This window comes from Palaemon carinicauda, chromosome 6 (assembly GCF_036898095.1).
Source record: "Palaemon carinicauda isolate YSFRI2023 chromosome 6, ASM3689809v2, whole genome shotgun sequence".
NCBI lineage: Eukaryota > Metazoa > Arthropoda > Malacostraca > Decapoda > Palaemonidae > Palaemon > Palaemon carinicauda.
The window spans coordinates 13,162,091-13,182,067 of record NC_090730.1 but is presented as its reverse complement, the minus strand read 5'-3'; the positions used below and the strand labels follow the sequence as shown (position 1 = coordinate 13,182,067).

At 41.1% G+C, this 19,977-nt stretch overlaps 1 protein-coding gene across 1 annotated transcript in view; it reads right to left on the bottom strand.

The window, feature by feature from the left end:
- Positions 1-19,977, bottom strand: part of LOC137642429 (phospholipase DDHD1-like) — a 117,131-nt gene that overhangs the window by 50,391 nt on the left and 46,763 nt on the right. Inside the window, exons 6-8 of the mRNA XM_068374977.1 lie at positions 19,286-19,474; positions 14,075-14,197; positions 2,496-2,647 (exon numbers count right to left, since the gene is read on the bottom strand). Of these exons, the coding sequence (XP_068231078.1) occupies positions 2,496-2,647; positions 14,075-14,197; positions 19,286-19,474 (464 nt within the window). The remainder of the gene's footprint in view (positions 1-2,495; positions 2,648-14,074; positions 14,198-19,285; positions 19,475-19,977) is intronic.

Below are 19,977 nucleotides of genomic sequence, written 5' to 3'. Positions count from 1 at the left end.
AGTGCATGTACTCTATCAAAATAAAGGAACACTTCCTCTGAGGGGATATTAGTTTGGAATTATATACCTGTAAAATGACTTAACGGCATCAGGTTCAATTTGACCGCTTTGTTCCCGATGGCGGCAGGGGGGACAGAAGAACGAATAAGAAGAGCCAGTCATTTTACCATTCACTCCAGACTTACATCAACACGTTACTATAGATGAGATGCATTCTGTCTCATGTGGGATCTTGGCTAGTTATACAATTACTCGAGCAGCCACCACAGGATCAAGCACAAAAGTGTCAAGGGACTTCTTGGTGTACTCCCATAGATAAAAGGCCGTGAAGATGGTCTGTGTCTTCTAGATTCTGGCCTTCATTACTTGGCCCACTAACAGGTCTCTTCTAAAAGCCATGGTGAGGCCTATACCCTTGACTACCTCACCATAGCTTTTAGAAGAGACCTGTCCGTGGGCCAAGTAATGAAGGCCAGAGTCTGGAAAACACAGACCACCTTCATGGTCATTTATCTACGAGAATATACCCAAAAGTCCTCGACCTGGTCTTAGTTGGTACCTCGACCCTCTCATTACTTGAGGTGTATGCTTTACGGATTGTCATACGAAGCCAGAAAGAGAATGAGTTCCCTAACACCTCTTTCTTGGTCCTGCCAGTGCTAATAGAAAGTCTCTGACACTCAGGTCTGAGGTGTTGGGTCCTTTTCAGATAGCACCGCTAGGCCCTTGCGGGACATAATAGCATCTCCTCTCGATCACCACCCGACACTTCACAAAGAGAGGGGAAGAAGAAAGTATCAAACCTGGGGTCATACACAGCGGATTCTTGGTTTTGGCCATGAACTCTGGCATAAAACTGAAGGTGACCTCCTTCCATCCCTCAGCCTGGGGGACTAAATAAGTGTCTGTGCAACTCTCATACTCTCTTCGCCAATGCTAAGGCTAGCAAAAAGACAAGTCATGAGAGTTCGATTTCTATCTGACAACTTCCTCAAAGGCTCATAGGGGTAGCCTACACGTAAGGGCCTTAAGGACAACAGTAGCGTCCCACTCTGGGGGCTTGAGGTTTGTAATTGTTCATTGTTAAAATGCAGCCAAAATTGAATGCAAAAAATGCTTTAATGAAGCAAAATCAACTTTTTGAAAATCATTATTTTTTTTAGAATGCAATAATGTCTGCTAAAAATAATGATCAGCTGACTAAATGGAATGTGTTTTAAACCTTAACATAGGATTGAAAATTAACTTATGCAGAGTATAAATCTTATTTTACATACAGTAGGGTCCCTAATTATGTGACAATTTGGTTGATCCACGGCCTCACAGAATTGGAAAATTGCACACAGTATTTCAAAATACGTAACGTGACTGACTCCATTAGGGCCACAGCAAATAGCAACTTACCCAGTCAAACTCTTAACTACCCATTTTCAATACTCTTTATGTATTTTAATTATTTTTTTCTAATATAAAATTGGTCTCATGAATAAATGAAACATTTAAAGGGTTTTAAAATTTTAATAGCTTGATAAAGTTTAAAATTACAACCAAGGTGGGTGTAAATACCATATATTTCTACGTATAAAACGACCTAGAATTAGGACAAATTTTAATTAATTTAAGTCATATCTGTTGTACAAGACGACTCATAAATTGCAAAACCATTAGTGTATGGGCTAGCTTTGGATATATCATAAGAAATCGAAATCCAAAATTAACTAAATAATGCGTTTTCATACCCTGCTTTTCCTAAAGACACCACCTACAACGAAAACCATTGTTTTGGTTACGTTCATCTCCCATCATAACGAACACATTTACACATCTGTGTTTCGGTTAGTTTTTGCAGCAACAGATATCTTATCAAGTATTAATTATGTAATGATTTTGTTATTACTAATGTATAATAACATTTTGTACAGTACAGGACTATATATTCTTTTATCTTAAGTATCTGTATATTGTATGGCAAAGCTAGCAGTCAGCTGATTGAAGAAAATACTGTGGATTTTCAGGCTTTGCCTCCTTGAAAAATTTGGTTTTACAGTACTGTGCTACAATACAGGCGCAGTACATACACTAATAACTATTTGATATACAGTATTTAACCGACTCATTTTCAAGGAAACATATAAGCACATATGATATGCTAAGAGAAAATATTTTTTCAGGCCCAGTCTGCTAGCAATTCTTCTGACATTATGTAACTAGGAAACTTTATGCTTAGGATGTCAACTATAAGGGTAGATTGTGTAACGATGAATTTGCTTACTGACAGGGTTATTAACCCTTAACCTTGTTGTTAATGGCAGAATACCTGTAATTGTTGCAGCCAAAAACAAAAGAAGAGTTTTGACAGGAAAGTGGGAGGAGCTCCTTGCCCGCACTCCCTCATTAATGAATCAAACGATTTGTATACATCTAGGAACAAAATTACCTGTTTTACAGTATGTTCTTTCAAATGTTAGTAATAAAAGGTAAAACAAAATAATCACCTATAAGCCACAGGATCTGCAGGATGATAGATATTGAGCAAACGTTTGCAGAGTCTTGGAGGAATAAGGTCCGGAAATTCACCGTCTGCATTTTTGTTGCGTAAGGCTAAAAAGACAGCAAGTGGGGATCCAAGACAAAAGAAGTTTTCAATCTGAAAAGATCAAAGAAAAAATTACAGTTATAATGTTATCTTAAATCACAGAGCTGACTGCTTTTTACTAACCATTACCAAGACCGTCATTATAAATCTATATGTCGGTTTTCCCTTCATGGAGTCGATCAGTTGACTATTTCATAATAGCATTTACTGTACCTCTATACAATTTGATGAGAAGTTTTCATATTTCCCAAATTCCTTACTCTCTCCTTCTTCATACAATGCATTACTATCATTATCATTCCTACACCAGTTCACTTAGCAAAAAGGGTGAAATAATTTTCACAGTCTGATGACACACAGTTCATAAAAATGTTATTTTCCTTAGTAAAATAAATTTTTGAATATACTTACCCGGTGATCATGTAGCTGCAACTCTGTTGCCCGACAGAAAAAACCTACGGTCAGGATACGCCAGCGATCGCTATACAGGTGGGGGTGTACAACAACAGCGCCATCTGTCGAGTAGGTACTCAGGTACTTCTTGTCAACAAGAACCAATTTTCTCCTCGGTCCACTGGGTCTCTATGGGGAGGAAGGGAGGGTCCTTAAATTCATGATCACCGGGTAAGTATATTCAAAAATTTATTTTACTAAGGAAAATATTAATATTAATCTTACCCGGTGATCATGTAGCTGATTCACACCCAGGGGGGTGGGTGGAGACCAGCATACATGTTAACATTAGAAGCTAAGTATCCCGTATTTCATTTTAGCAGTTATTCAAAATAACAAACATAAAATAAATAAGTACCTGGTAAGGAAGTCGACTTGAACCATTACTCTGCCTTTTTAAGTACGTCTTCCTTACTGAGCCTCGCGATCCTCTTAGGATGCTGAGCGACTCCTAGGTGCTGAAGTATGAAGGGCTGCAACCCATACTAAAGGACCTCATCACAACCTCTAATCTAGGCGCTTCTCAAGAAAGAATTTGACCACCCGCCAAATCAACCAGGATGCGAAAGGCTTCTTAGCCTTCCGTACAACCCAATAAAAAGCATTTCAAGAGAAAGATTAAAAAAGGTTATGGGATTATGGGAATGTAGTGGGTGAGCCCTCACCTACTACTGCACTCGCTGCTACGAATGGTCCCAGGGTGTAGCAGTTCTCGTAAAGAGACTGGACATCTTTAAGGTAAAATGATGCGAACACTGACTTGCTTCTCCAATAGGTTGCATCCATTACACTCTGCAGAGAACGGTTCTGTTTGAAGGCCACTGAAGTAGCGACAGCTCTAACTTCATGTGTCCTTACCTTCAGCAAAGCATGGTCTTCCTCATTCAGAAGAGAATGGGCTTCTCTAATCAAAAGTCTGATGTAATAAGAGACTGCGTTCTTCGACATCGGTAAAGAAGGTTTCTTAATAGAACACCATAAAGCTTCTGATTGTCCTCGTAATGGCTTTGTACGTCTTAAATAGTACTTAAGAGCTCTTACTGGGCATAGTACTCTCTCTTGTTCGTTTCCAACCAAACTGGACAGGCTTGGAATCTCGAACGATTTGGGCCAAGGACGAGAAGGGAGCTCGTTTTTAGCTAAAAAACCAAGCTGTAAGGAACATGTAGCCGTTTCAGATGTAAAACCTATGTTCCTGCTGAAGGCGTGTATCTCACTGACTCTCTTAGCTGTTGCTAAGCAAACGAGGAAAAGAGTCTTCAAAGTGAGATCTTTAAAAGAGGCTGATTGAAGCGGTTCGAACCTTGCTGACATCAGGAACCTTAAAACCACGTCTAAGTTCCAACCTGGTGTGGCTAACCGACGCTCCTTTGAGGTCTCAAAAGACTTAAGGAGGTCCTGTAGATCTTTGTTGGTGGAAAGATCTAAGCCTCTGTGGCGGAAGACTGCTGCCAACATGCTTCTGTAACCTTTGATCGTAGGAGCTGATAGGGATCTTACATTCCTTAGGTGTAAAAGGAAGTCAGCTATCTGCGTTACAGAGGTACTGGTTGAGGAAACTGAATTCGCCTTGCCCCAGCTTCGGAAGACTTCCCATTTTGACTGGTAGACCTTGAGAGTGGATGTCCTCCTTGCCCTGGCAATCGCTCTCGCTGCCTCCTTCGAAAAGCCTCTAGCTCTTGAGAGTCTTTCGATAGTCTGAAGGCAGTCAGACGAAGAGCGTGGAGGCTTGGGTGTACCTTCTTTACGTGCGGCTGACGCAGAAGGTCCACTCTTAGAGGAAGAGTCCTGGGAACGTCTACTAGCCATTGCAGTACCTCGGTGAACCATTCTCTCGCGGGCCAGAGGGGAGCAACCAACGTCAACCGTGTCCCTTCGTGAGAGGCGAACTTCTGCAGTACCTTGTTGACAATCTTGAACGGGGGGAACGCATACAGGTCTAGATGGGACCAATCCAGAAGAAAGGCATCTATGTGAACTGCTGCTGGGTCCGGAATCGGTGAGCAATAATTTGGGAGCCTCTTGGTCATCGAGGTAGCGAACAGATCTATGGTGGGCTGACCCCACAGGGCCCATAGTCTGTTGCAAACATTCTTGTGAAGGGTCCACTCTGTAGGGATGACCTGACCCTTCCGGCTGAGGCGGTCTGCCATGACATTCATGTCGCCTTGAATGAACCTCGTTACAAGCGATATCTTTCGATCTCTTGACCAGGTGAGGAGGTCCCTTGCGATCTCGAACAACTTCCTCGAATGAGTCCCTCCTTGCTTGGAGATGTACGCCAAGGCTGTAGTGTTGTCGGAGTTCACCTCCACCACCTTGCCTAGAAGGAGGGACTTGAAGCTTCTCAAGGCCAGATGAACTGCCAGTAGCTCCTTGCAGTTGATGTGTAGTGCTCTTTGATCCGGATTCCACGTGCCCGAGCATTCCCGACCGTCCAGTGTCGCACCCCAGCCCGTGTCCGATGCGTCCGAGAAGAGAAGGTGGTCGGGGGTCTGAACAGCCAGTGGTAGACCTTCCTTGAGAAGAATGCTGTTCTTCCACCAAGTCAGTGCAGACTTCATCTCTTCGGATATAGGAACTGAGACCGCTTCTAGCGTCATGTCCTTTCTCCAGTGAGCAGCTAGGTGATACTGAAGGGGTCGGAGGTGGAGTCTCCCTAACGCGATGAACTGGTCCAGCGATGAAAGCGTCCCTATTAGACTCATCCACTGTCTGACTGAACATCGGTTCCTTTGCAGCATGCTCTGGATGCATTCTTGGGCTTGACTGATTCTGGGGGCCGACGGAAAAGCCCGAAAAGCTCGACTCTGAATCTCCATACCTAGATAGACTATAGTTTGGGATGGGACGAGTTGGGACTTTTCTATATTGACCAGGAGACCCAATTCCTTGGTCAGATCCATAGTCCATCTGAGATTCTCCAGACAGCGACGACTTGACGGAGCTCTTAAAAGCCAGTCGTCCAAATAGAGGGAGGCTCTGATGTCTGCCAAATGTAGGAATTTGGCAATATTCCTCATCAGTTTGGTAAACACTAGAGGTGCCGTGCTTAGGCCAAAGCACAGGGCTTGGAACTGGTAAACGACCTTCCCAAAGACGAACCTTAGGAAAGGTTGGGAGTCTGGATGGACGGGGACGTGAAAGTACGCGTCCTTTAGGTCTAACGAGACCATCCAGTCTTCCTTCCTGACCGATGCTAGCCCCGACTTCGTCGTCTCCATGGTGAACGTCTGCTTGGTGACAAAGACATTGAGAGCACTGACGTCCAGCACCGGTCTCCACCCTCCTGTCTTCTTCGCTACTAAGAAGAGACGGTTGTAGAAGCCCGGGGATTGATGGTCCCGGACTATTACTACCGCTCCCTTTTGTAGCAAGAGAGACACCTCTTGCTGTAAAGCTAGCCTCTTGTCCTCCTCTCTGTACCTGGGAGAGAGGTCGATGGGAGTAGTTGCTAGAGGGGGCTTGCGCAAGAATGGAATCCTGTACCCCTCTCTGAGCAACTTCACAGACTGTGCGTCTGCACCCCTGTTCTCCCAGGCCTGCCAGTAGTTCTTGAGCCTGGCTCCCACTGCTGTCTGGAGAGGTTGGTAGTCAGACTCTGCCTTTTGAGGACTTGGAACCCTTCTTCTTTTTGCCACGTTGACTATCGGCACGGGTACCTCCTCTGCTGGAGGTTCTGCCACGAAAGGGCGGAATGAACCTAGACGCTGGTGTGTCCATCCTAGGTCTAGGCACGGAAGGTAAAGCTGTGACTTTACGTGCGGAGGACGCCACCAGGTCATGGGTATCCTTCTGGATCAACGAGGCGGCAATCCCCTTGATCAGCTCTTCAGGAAAGAGACACTTGGAAAGCGGAGCAAACATCAACTCTGACTTCTGACATGGTGTGATCCCCGCCGACAAGAAGGAGCAAAGGTGATCTCGCTTCTTAAGAACTCCAGACACGAACGAGGCTGCAAGCTCGCCAGACCCATCCCGAATGGCTTTGTCCATGCATGACATGATAAGCATGGCAGAGTCCTTATCCGAAGGGGAGGTCTTTCTGCTTAACGCTCCCAAACACCAGTCCAGGAAGTTGAAGATCTCAAACGCACGAAAAACTCCCTTCAAAAGATGGTCCATGTCCGAAAAGGTCCAGCAAATCTTGGAGCGTCTCATAGCCAGTCTGCGGGGAGAGTCTACCAGACTTGAGAAGTCGCCCTGGGCAGAGGCAGGAACTCCCAAGCCGAGATCTTCTCCCGTGGCATACCAGACGCTAGATTTGGAAGCAAGCTTGGTGGGGGGAAAGATGAAGGACGTCTTTCCAAGTTGCTTCTTGGCCTGCAACCACTCTCCCAGTACCCTTAAAGCTCTCTTGGAAGAGCGCGAGAGTACGAGCTTCGTAAAGGCAGGAGCTGCTGACTGCATGCCTAAAGCGAACTCAGAGGGAGGTGAGCGTGGGGCTGCAGACACAAACTGGTCCAGATACAACTCCCTAAACAAAGCAAGGACTTTCCTAAAGTCTAAGGAGGGAGGCGTAGTCTTGGGTTCGTCTATGTCGGAGTGTTGATCGTCCAAATGAGCAGCTTCGTCGTCATCAGATATTCCTTCATCCGAAAGCTGAGGAGGAAGCGGCAAAGGAGGAGAAGAAAGCTGAACAGCTGAATCCGGCAGCACGGGTGCATGCGTAGCTGCACTGGATCCAACATCATGCCGCTGCTGGTCAGTCTGAGAGCTGGCAACAACAAAAGCGGAGTGGAGGTGCGTGGTGGGGACTGCCGTGGGTTGCGGAGACTGCCGCATTGCGTCAAAACACGGCAGCTTGACAGCACCTTCCCACTGCTGATGCGGTAGCTCACGCATGTCAACGGAGGGTGCCGCATGTCGGCTAACGTCAACATGCGTCTGGCAGGGTCGACTGCGCATCGGTGGTGGAGCTCTCATAGCCGGAGTGTGGGAGCAGGCAGCCGCAGTGTCAGCTGAGCGCACAACCGTGGCAGGTTGTGGGTTAACGGGAGCAGCTTCAACCTTCTCAGCACGATACTCCTGCATGAAGGAAGCTAGCTGAGTCTGCATAGACTGCAGCAAAGACCACTTAGGGTCTACAGCGGATGGTGCAGCAACAGACGGAGTTATTGCCTGCTGCGGAACAACTCTACCTCTCGGAAGACTGCGGCGAGTCCGAACTGACCCAGTGGCTACACCTGGGCCGTTGGACTCGCTCGGAAGGGACCTTGCGCTTGAGAGGTCGTGAGGCCTTGGTCCAGCGTTTCTGACGAGAAACTACTTCCGCAGACGAGGAATGAATGGGCTCACTCGTCTGGTTGTGGGTGGGACGATCTCTGCAAGATACGTCCGCAACCACTGAGGGTACATCTGTACGCTGATCAAGGCCTGTCGAACCCTTTGGTCCTTCGACATTGCTTCTCCCCTGGGCTTGGGAGCTTGCAAGAGGTCCCGGACTGGGAGGACGACTGGCACGAACAGATGCACCCTCATGCGTAACACTGACACTGACACTTTTCACAGCACTTGCACTCACTACACTTCCCACTGCACTTTTCTCCTTCAACTCTTTGACATCGGCCAAGAGTTGATTGCGGTCATTCGCTAATGACTCCACTCTGTCACCAAGAGCCTGAATGGCACGCATCATGTCCGCCATCGAGGGTTGCTGAGAGCTAGTAGAAGGGTCGGGAGTCACCACTACAGGGGAAGGAATAGGTTGAGGGGCATGGGGAGAGGAAAAATCAAAAGAGCGAGACGAACTCCTCCTGATCCTATCCTTCTCTAGCCTACGTGCATTCTTAAGGAATTCATTAAAATCGAATTCCGAAAGCCCAGCGCATTCCTCACATCGATCTTCCAATTGACAGGATTTACCCCTACAATTGGAACAAACGGTGTGAGGATCTATAGAGGCCTTCGGAAGACGCCTAGAACAGTCCCTAGCGCTACACTGCCTGTACTTGGGGGACTTGAGTATGGTCAGACATCTTGAATTAGTCAAAGGGGGAAATCCAAAATCTATCCAAGTCGTCAACAAATAATCCAAATCTAATCAAAAAAGCTTGATAAGGTAATGATAATAATTCCTGTACAGCGAAAGCTAATATCTAGAGAGAATACATCACCAAAAAGCGTGAAATCAACTCCAGAAACAACAGCGTATCAAGTAGGTCTTGCCGGTGGCACGACAGAGAGAAAATTGGTTCTTGTTGACAAGAAGTACCTGAGTACCTACTCGACAGATGGCGCTGTTGTTGTACACCCCCACCTGTATAGCGATCGCTGGCGTATCCCGACCGTAGGTTTTTTCTGTCGGGCAACAGAGTTGCAGCTACATGATCACCGGGTAAGATTAATATTGAAAAACAGGTCTACTATACTAGTATGGATGCACTGGTTATGAGATGCAATGAACACTGAAGCTAACATTGCTTTTGTGGTTGGATATATGGGAAGATATCCATGACCAGAATGACAAATGGAATTTTAATAATAACATTGATTCTTTCAATACGTACTTAACTGCAGTTTATCTGGCTATCTCCTTGAAGCTCACTTGTATGGATGTTTATCATTAAAAAACTAAATTTCCCACATTCCCTAATGCCAATTGCCTCAAACATCTAGTATACTATTATGAAATAGATGGCATTGGATGGTAGCTTACATAGCAAAGTTACTTCAGTATTCTCATCGATCATAGTGTCAACATCATTTATCACTCCCTCCATTTATTTAAGAATGAGTATTTGCCTAGCTTTTTCTAGTGTTAGTCAACATAGTTTATCAGGATGTTTTCTATAGATTTTAAAATTCCTTGGTGTGTTACATTTTCAGATAGTTTATTACTTGAGAATCAAAATCCTCATTCCTTTTGTGTTATGTTAAGGGCAGCCATGTGAATTCAACACATTCAGAATATGCTAATTTACCAAACACTCCTATGAAAAAACATGTCAGGCTAGTGTGTCTAAACAGGTTCCTAAAAATTGACTCTAAGTAAAAGAAAAGGCAATTCTAAATAAGGGAAGAATCAACAGATAGCTAGGCTAATCGACTTGGGTAGCAGTCTGCTTTTCATGTAAAAGGTCTCCAGAAAGAGATGCCTGTACTGGTTTTGAGATTTTTTGGTATTGAAAGTTTGATGATAAAACCACACTGCTACATAGCCTTACTAGATTTGTTATAGCACATGTTAACTGGATTTGGGATGTAATATCAGCAATTTCTAACTCACAAATATTCTCAAGGGAAGAGTAAAAAAGGGAAGAGTAAAAAAGGGAAGAGCTCTAGTTATGTGATACCAACCAACAAACATGATTAATACATTCTTGATTTGGAAATTTTGCTGAAAATTTTTCAGTGTTTTTCTTTTATTAAAACAGCCTTGCTCGCTCATTGATAGGAATCACGATTTGCTCCTACACATATACAAACCCTCATCCTTCAATTTAAGTATGCTTTCAGTGAAGCTGGATACGGCTATTAAAATTTCAACAATGTGGCAGTAATTACTACCACTGAGCTTCCACTTTGTTTTAAGGTACCGGATAGTACAGATGTACTCCCGTTGTACTGATCAGGCCGATTCAATTTACCATTTTTCTATTAATTTGCAAATACAATTGGTCAGTACTGGTCTGCAATTGTTTAGGTTACTGGGATCTTTTCCTGACTTAGCTATTGGTATCACTGTTGCATGTTTCCATGCCTTTGGAAATTAATGTTTGATAAAAATAACTAATTATAAAACTCTAATAAACAGGCCATAGCCAAAGGGGTAGATTTCTTTATATATCAAAATTTATATTATCTTTACAAGAGGCATTTGAAATACAATTTGATAATGCAGATTTAAGATTCTCTTCAGTAAACCTTTTACTGTTGTAAATATCTTCCATGGTATCAAAATTCAATGAAACTGCTCTTTCTCTTCTTTTAATGGATTCAATGTTGGCATCCAAATTATCAATACTGCTTATATTTTCAATACTGTGCCCAGTAATAATTGAGACTGTGCCATAATGCTGACATAGGAACCATTAATTTTTTTTAATTTCTGCCATACCTTCTGCCTAACATTTTCTGATATGCAAGACATATATTTGCCAGAATTATTTTGCCAAAATACAGTATAGTTTCAATGCCTAATGTCCATGGTTATATCAAGAAGTGTTTTATTGCATTCCATACAAGGAGACCAGTACTCAAATTTTACATATTTTGTTTAAGGTTTTGAATTTTCTTTCAATTGCTTGCTTTCTTTATTACTAATTAGGTTAATGTCTGATCAGCAAGAGACCAAGTTTTTCCTTTCTCTGGTATTAGTCAGAGGCATAGATTTATCAGCTGCTTGTGTGATGAAGTTTACAAAGAAAATCACCTGTTTCATCATATAATCTTCTGAATGATTATAGGGAGGCACTTGACCAGGGTAAAATTTAAATTTCTCCCAATCTGCTTTACTTATAATATATTGTCGAGTAGGAGCAATTGGTGTATGTCCTAACATGGTTATTAGAATAGGGAAATGGTTACTGCTATTAAGGTTGTTCAGGACATTCCATTCAGGCATACTAATGATGCTGGTAGAACAAAGTTACATCTATTGTTGAATATGTTCCATGAGATTTTGAATAGTATAATACATGCTTATTTTACAATCATATAAAATGCAGAAGTTATGATCAGTCACTATTCTTTCAACCTTGAAACACAACACAATTAGTGTCCCAGAGGGGATTGTGGACACTTGAACTAATAAGAAATCTTCTTGCATATTTGGAAATTCTTTGGGTAGGCTTTGTATATCATAGTTGCAAGAGGGTTGATTGTACATACAATATTATAAATATTAAAGTTGATATTATTCAAATGGAATTTAACTCCAAACAATCGAAATTCTTAATGTTAAATATGAATGATTATATTATCATGAATATAGATTGCAGTTCAATGTATCAACAAAAGGGAGAGACCAAGATGCTGAAGTCTAATTTCATATTGAAGGAACAGTATCATTAGTATGCTGTAAGCATATTGCATTGAGATTATGATTTTTCATATCTTTGGATATTTCCTATAAGCAAATGGGTTTTAAGATAATTAATATTCCACTGAATATCTATGGATTGAACATTAAGGTAATGGAGGTAGATTTCCACTGGGCAGAGCATTAGCAAAATGATCTGCTAGAGTTGACTTTCTGTTTTAATGGGTTCTTTGGATATGGTTTCCTCTAGTTTATTTTGATCACAATTTGCTTTCTGATTATCAATTGGATTATGGTTAAGTTTTTTTTATACACGTTTCAAGATGAAAAGTGCTTGTTGCATGCTTCTTTATCAAATGAATAAAACACATGCAACCAGCATTGTGGATTTTTAATTTACCATATTGACTTTCATTTTTGTTCTTGACAACGTTATCAATCAGTTTACTAATTTTATGTATATTCATTTTATCCATGTCTTGAAATTCAAATAAGAAACAAGCATTGCAGCTGCAGGGAATTTTGAGGGCCGTTCTATTCTCAGTTATTGTTTAGTGCAAAATCATCAATTCACCTGATATGCCTATGAAGGGCGATGGATTTATTTCCTCGAGAGGTACATTTTTCATTAGATATCCCTCATCTACTTGAGTATCATATGGATGGTTATGAACCTTATTACTATTTACTTGGTAGCTTGGTTAGTGATGACTTCCGGTTCGGGTTCAGATGTCAGAAGTCGTAGCAAAGTTTCCATCGCCACGATAATTGGATTTGATGCATCTGCAAGTGAACCTTCAGGTTGACTGTTTTTATTTTTGTGCTTTCAAGTATCCTATTGCTGTCTCACAGGATTTTTTATACAGGAGAGAGGGGTTCCCAGCCCCCTCGTCCCGTCCCTTTTAGTCGCCTCTTACGACACGCAGGGATAACGTTGGCGCTATTCTAATTGTTTTATGCCCCCGCGGCCACAGGGGGCAGTTGGGCTGTGGCACCCTAGCAGTACCAGCTGAACTCGGCTGAGTCCCTGGTTAGGCTGGAGGAACGTAGAGAGTAGAGGTCCCCTTTTTGTTTTGTTTCTTGTTGATGTCGGCTACCCCCCAAAATTGGGGGAAGTGCCTTTGGTATATGTATGTATGTATGTATGTAAGTATCCTATTTTTCTCTCAGATTATGATTTAAGGGGTTTAATATGAACCATCTCTACTTCTGAAAGATTTTCCATATCCTGGTATCATAAGTGGCAAGTGTGTCAAACTTATTTAGTACAGGAATCTGAGCTTCTTGTTTACACCAAAAATTTGGGTAGTTCTGCTATTTGCTTTTTCACTAGCAAGATGAACATCAGGGGAGGTTCATAGAAATAAATAGAACTTTAATAATGAAATTGGTTAACAGACTTTTAATACTAAAATTGGTTATTTCTATAATCACCTGATGTTCATAAACTGTACATGACCACCATCCTCCCCACTGACTTGTGGTGTCCAAAGAACAGAGAATAGTTTCGACTTTGAGACTGAAAAGATAAAGGATCTGTGGTTTGACAAGCAATCGAGGGTTGCCATTAACCACTAGATTGTCTCATTACTTTACTAGATAGTATGCCTATTGTAAGGAAAAAGAAAAAGATTTTTAGTTTTATGGGTGAATGTTGAAGGTACACTTGGGCACACTATTCTCTTTTATTTCTCTTCCTCTTGTTTTGTTAAAGTTTTTATAATTTATATATGAGATATTTATTTTAATGGTGTTACTGTTCTTAAAATATATTATTTTTCCTTGTTTCCTTTCCTCGCTGGGCTATTTTCCCTGTTGGAGCCTCTGTGCTTATAGCATCCTGCTTTTCCAACTAGGGTTGTAGCTTAGCAAGTAATAATAATAATAATAATAATAATAATAATAATAATAATAATAATAATAATAATAAAACCAAAATTGTAGAGAAATAATATGAACATGAAACAAGTTTAGAAATAAATAAAAATGATCAAAATTCATTTATTTCCTTGCAAAGATTTTGATGTGAATAATGTCCTCACCTTGAAATTGAGAGAAGGTTGAGAGTGGCAACATTTATAAGACTTGAGTAGATCCTTTAACTCCTCTTTCTGAGCTTGTTTTGACCTAGGTGTGGTATCTTCTTTCTTATCAATGCACTCAATCTGTTAAAAGAAAATAGAAATAACAATTATCAAAAAAGTAAAAGAATTATAATAATAACTACATTAAATTCTAGTTTCAAGCAACTAATAATCATCATATCTCTAGGGTTATAACGCTCATTAATAACCCACCCTCATCCAAAACAAATGGGATGGATCAGAAATATCAGTACAGTAATAGCATAAGGAAATCAATCAAAGATATAAACCACTAAAACCATAAAATCAGTAAAGAAATTAGTGTAAGAGGTTCAAGTAAATTCAAAACTAAGAGAATTGGGGAGAAAAAAAAATATGTTGAAACTAAGAGAATTAGGGAGAAAAAGATAATGTTGCAAGATGCAATGACAGAGGTATCAGTCATAAGTTAAGCCAGTACGAGTATAGTACACCTAAAAAGGCATAACTGAGTACAGCATATAATGAAGGGTGAGGGTTTAAAGGTAGGCACTACGACAAAGAAGCTGAACTGGAATTTTCTGTCAGAGCCAAGTTAATGATGTTAAATATAATGTCCATGATAAAAGAGAAGTAGATAACATAAAATACACTGTAATGGTGGAGAGGTTAAGGTTAAAACACACATTAATGTTATCATGATAACAGAAAACATTAATAAAATGAGATAAACACACTTAAAACAATGAAAACTCAGAAACTATAAAATGAAGGAAAGGAATGTAAAGCCCAACATCATTGACTAAATGATAAAAAAAAGTAAAAGTGAAAACCAGTTAAATAGTACACAAAAAATATAAGTACAGTAGTACTAAAATATGTTTAAGGAATATCTGAACAGAAGACAAGTCTGCAATCTCTATCAGACAGCAGGCAGAAAAGATTATGGAAATATATAAGAGGAAAAAGACCAATAAGTATAGTAAAATGGTGAAGATCAAGACTGTTGATGAATGGAAATAAAGTGATCATACAGCATAGGGAATAATATAACACATCTTAAAATTACCATAACTTGTATTATTTCCTAGCTATACAACCCTGAGTCCTTTAAAATAGGGAACACATCTGGAATGGCCGAGTAATTCATTAATGAGGTAGTTAAAGGCAGGTATTGAGCAAATGTGAGAAGCTCTGCCCCTCCACCTGGCAGGGCCTCGCCACTTTTGACCTTTTGGCTCAGGACTGAGACAGGTGTTTGAGATGGGAGGTTCAACTTTAAAGGACTAAGGTTTGTATAACCAAGAAATGTACAAATTATTTTTAAAATTTGTTATTTGTTCCTACACAGGTAAAAACCTTTTGCCCTCTAAATTAGGGAGACTAGGTGATTATTGAGTTGGATGTCCCCCTATAACAGAAACTGGTTTGTTTCTTTTCTTCCCTGGAAGTGTTAATCAGCCAGGTCACATTCATGAGCGAAGACAACGACTCCAGCTACCTCTTATCTGAACATCATAAAGATAAATAGACTGATAGGGCCTGGCCTATCCAAGACGATTGGTATGTGATCAAAAGAAGGATCCTTTTCCCTGAAGGGAATAGCAGTCCTTAATAATATACTGTACCTTGTGTATGATGATCAATAGGTTAGTATAAATTCCTTCACCTTCCCCATCATTAGGGAGGATGGGTGAGATACTTCTCAGGATTCTAAAGAATGGAGCTCAGATGTGAAGCTTACCAGACTAAAATATGATCCAGCGAGTAATGTCTCGACAGCTTCATCACCAAGAGAGGGGGCAGAAACCTGAAGGAAATGAGCCAGTCATTCTAACTTTCTTTCCAGACTTACATCTATATGCTACCATAGACAAGATACCTCTTATTCCGTGTGGGAGCTGTGCTGGCTACGCAACTACTTGAGAAGCCACCACAAGACGAAGCAGAAAGTTGTCAAGGGACTAGTAAGTATACTCCCATAGGAAGAGAGCCATGAAAGTGGTTTGGCATTTCCAAACCCCAGCCTTCAACACCTGGCCGACTGCAAGATTCCTCTTGAAAGCTAGGGTGGGGCATATAAAGCTGACTTTGTGAACTCTGGTTTTAGCTGGTACCTCAACCATCTCAGCAGTTGAGGCATAAGCCTTACAGATCGTCTTACGAAATCAGAAAGAGATCGTGTTCCTTGACACCTATTTCTAGGTTCTACCAGGGCTAAGGAAGAGTTACTGACACTCAGGTTTGAGGTGTTGTATCCTCTTCAGGTAACACCATAGAGCCCTTACAGGACACTAAAGCATCTCCTCTCAATCACCATCAGACACTTCACATAGAGAGAGGCCCAGAAGGTCTTGAACCTAGGTTCGTACATAGGAGGATTCTGAGTTTTGGCTACAAAGCCTGGCACAAAACTGAAGGAGACCTCTTTTTACCACATTGTGGGTGACAAGTACTCTCATCGCCGCCAGATGGATTCTAAGTTTTGGCTACAAAGCCTGGCACAAAACTAAAGGAGACCTCCTTTTACTACACAGTGAGGGTAACATGTACTTTTGATGCCAGTGCTAGGGCTAGCAAAAGGACCATTTTAAGAGTTGGATCTCTATATGACGATCTTTTCCAAGGCTCAAACGAGGTACGTGTAAGAGCCATGAAAATGAGGGTCACATCCCACTTTGGAGGGCATGAGGTTTCAGGGTGGGCAAAACTGCTCGAAGCTCCTCGTGAGCATACACAACTCACACGAGGAGGAGAGGTCTATACCCTTCAGTCGGAAGACCATGCTCAAGGCCGAGTGGAAGCCTCCGACAACCGCAACTGATTGGCGCTTCTCTTAACGAAGGAAGACAAGGTAATTAACGATAATTTGTGAGCACAGACAAGTAACCCCGCCCCTATCAAAGAATCCTCACTTTTGACATTCAGATAAGACTAAGAGAGGTGGTTGAGGTGGAAAATTTAACTTTAAATGACCCAAGTTTGAACAGTTTGTTGAAGTACAAATTACTTTTGAAATTTGTTATATGTTCACACACTACTACAAACCTATTAATGTTTAAATGAGACACTTTTTGGTAGGTAAGAATTCTCCCTAGAACTGAACTGGTTGGTTCCTAGTCTTCTCTGGAAATGCAAGTCTCATTAGTCCTGTACAAGAGTGAAGGAGATGACTCAAGCAAACTCCTATCAGTCAATCATAGGGACGACTAGGCTGATTTGGTTAGTACCTGGTTCTTAGTCGATGAAGGAATCTTTCTCCCTAAAAGGGGAGATGCAAATTGGAAATAAATACCTGGCACATGATGGACAAAGGATAGGTATTCATTCAACCATCATCCCCCTCATAAAGAGCTGATGGGGAGAACTACCTCTTAATGATCCATTCTAATTACAATGGTACTCGAAAAAGTTTACCAGCATCACTGTCTGATCCAGCATATAATGGTACAAAGCCTATCCCCAAGTAAGGAGAATGAAAGTAACAACAGAGGAGTCAAGTCATTCTAACTTCCCTCCTGACTTAAATCCAGCAAGTTACCATAGACAAGATGCTTCCTGTCCCATAAGGGAACTGGGATGGCTACATAACTACTAAAGAAGCTACCACAGTGCCAGGAACAAAAGGGTTGAAGGACCAGTATATATACCACTTTAAAAAGGCCGAGGGTTGTTTGGATCGCCAAACTCCATTACCTGTCCGACTGCAAACTCTTCAGGGCCTGAGTAGGATAATCCAACTCCGTGTGCAACTGCATCAAGCCGATACCTCAATCTCCTCGCAGGGATTCATATACACTTAAAAGTCTCACACAGTCAGAAAGAGATGTGTTCTGTGACAACTCTTCCTTGATTCTGCCAGTACTGAATTGGAGATACTGACAGGCATAATGTCATGTCCTTTTCAAAAGCTATGACTGAAAAAGTACCTCTTTTAAGCAGAAGATGGCCCACTTTCCTTTGTAGACAGCTACAACACACCAAAATTATCGAAAAATCTACTGTGAAAGCTTCAAAACGCTTTCAGTGAGGAGACACTGGATAGCCTCCATGAAATGCAAGTTACTTCACAGAATGGAAGTACTGTACTTCTGAAGGTGGTAGGGGCCATGGATGAGGGCTGTGGTAGGGGACTGTGGCAAAGGCCTGCAATCCCTACAGGCACTGTATCAGCACCAAGGAATTTGCTAGGAGGGGGGGGGGGGGTTGCCCAAGAGACTGTGCATCGGATACTATGGTACCGGGTCTTGTCCACTTCACCCAAGGGAGGAGGTCTCGTCAAAAGCTCTAATGTTGTGGCTAAAACTATACTTATCAGACCTCTTTATTTTCTTCTATCAAGAAGCGTTATAATTAGAATTGGAAGAGAAAAGAATCACTCCTAAGTAGTGTAGCAGGCCCAACATACATACAGTACATTCTTGGTTTATTCCTTCATTAACAAAAAAAATCAAACTAAAAGGGAAGAAAAAGATTAAAAGCCTTAGATAGGATGTAACAGTGCAATCATACACAGTGCGACAGAAGACAAAAGTGAGAAGTCTTTAACAGGGAGGAGGGCGGGACTACTAATCCCCGTTCACCACCAGTCGTTAACTACATCGTTAACAATTTCAATGGCATTTCTCATTCCGATGAAGACATTTCCCTACTTTGTGGGGCGAAAGGTTTGTACTGTATACTTGTAGGAGCAAAAACTTTATCTAACTGGATAAACAGAAAAAATGACAACTACAAATTCAAGAGAAGATTTAGCAATCTCTAAATAGTATGATCTCTCTGAGAGAAGCCTGAAGTAACTGAAAATTTGAATCGTTGATTGATATCAAAGACTTTATAAAATTTTTAAAAAGAAAAACTTGAATTAGATAGGAGAAACAGGAAGTAAAAAGTAATGATGTCTTAGGGCCATTGAATTTCCCTTTTTTACAGTATGCCATTTTAGAAATTCTCCTAGATTAGGGTCAATAAATGAAGAAAGCAATGCAAGAAGATTGAAAAAGATATAAAAAGTTATGGTGAATCAAATTATTGGCTAAAGTAGAAAGTGGAGAAAAAATAAACTAACAAAGTAATAAGGGGAAGATTGGGAACAGAACCCTGAGCTATAAAATAGTCTTCATCAATTATTGCTGAAACCAAACACTCTTATTGGACTTTCAAATCCATAATAAAAGAGGAGTTACTTACCAAAGACTGCACCATCTGCTGATCAAACTGCTGAGCTGGATTCCATCCAATGACAATATCGTATGTGATAACACAGCCAAGAGAATGAGCTACAATGGATACTTTGCCACCATTAGCTTCAAAATATGGATTTCGTTGTGTAAACATAGTGTAAAGTCTATTCATTTCCCCCGTCAAGCCTTTAATTACCTGAAAACAAAGAAAATTTAATTGCCTTTAGTTATCTGAAATTAAATCAAAATAAGCTGAAAGCTGTTTCTGACCTTCATAAGAGTTAAATGAAAGTTTACCCTCGATGCAAAAATATTTTAGAACATAACATTTCCATGACAATGTAAATTATAAAATGTTAAAACTTTCCTGGGCCACAATTTCACAAAAGTTTTACTTTTTATTTTAAGAAGGAAGATGAATTGGTAAGCTGATTTTGGTACATTAATAAGCATCTGCTACTCCACAAAGATACCACAAGGATGGTAATGAATCTCAAGTAGTCATCTACTCATGTTTGTTTACAAGAACAGCTTCCATGCCAATCATGCCAAAGAATATCAACTACAATGGTATATTGTGGTTTACGAGCATTAAAATTTGCAGGAACGAAGACAAAACAATTATGTCTGAGATTCAAAGCTCTGGATGGAAGCACTGGATCAACCAGTGGTTAAAACAAATGGGTCACAGTCCAACAC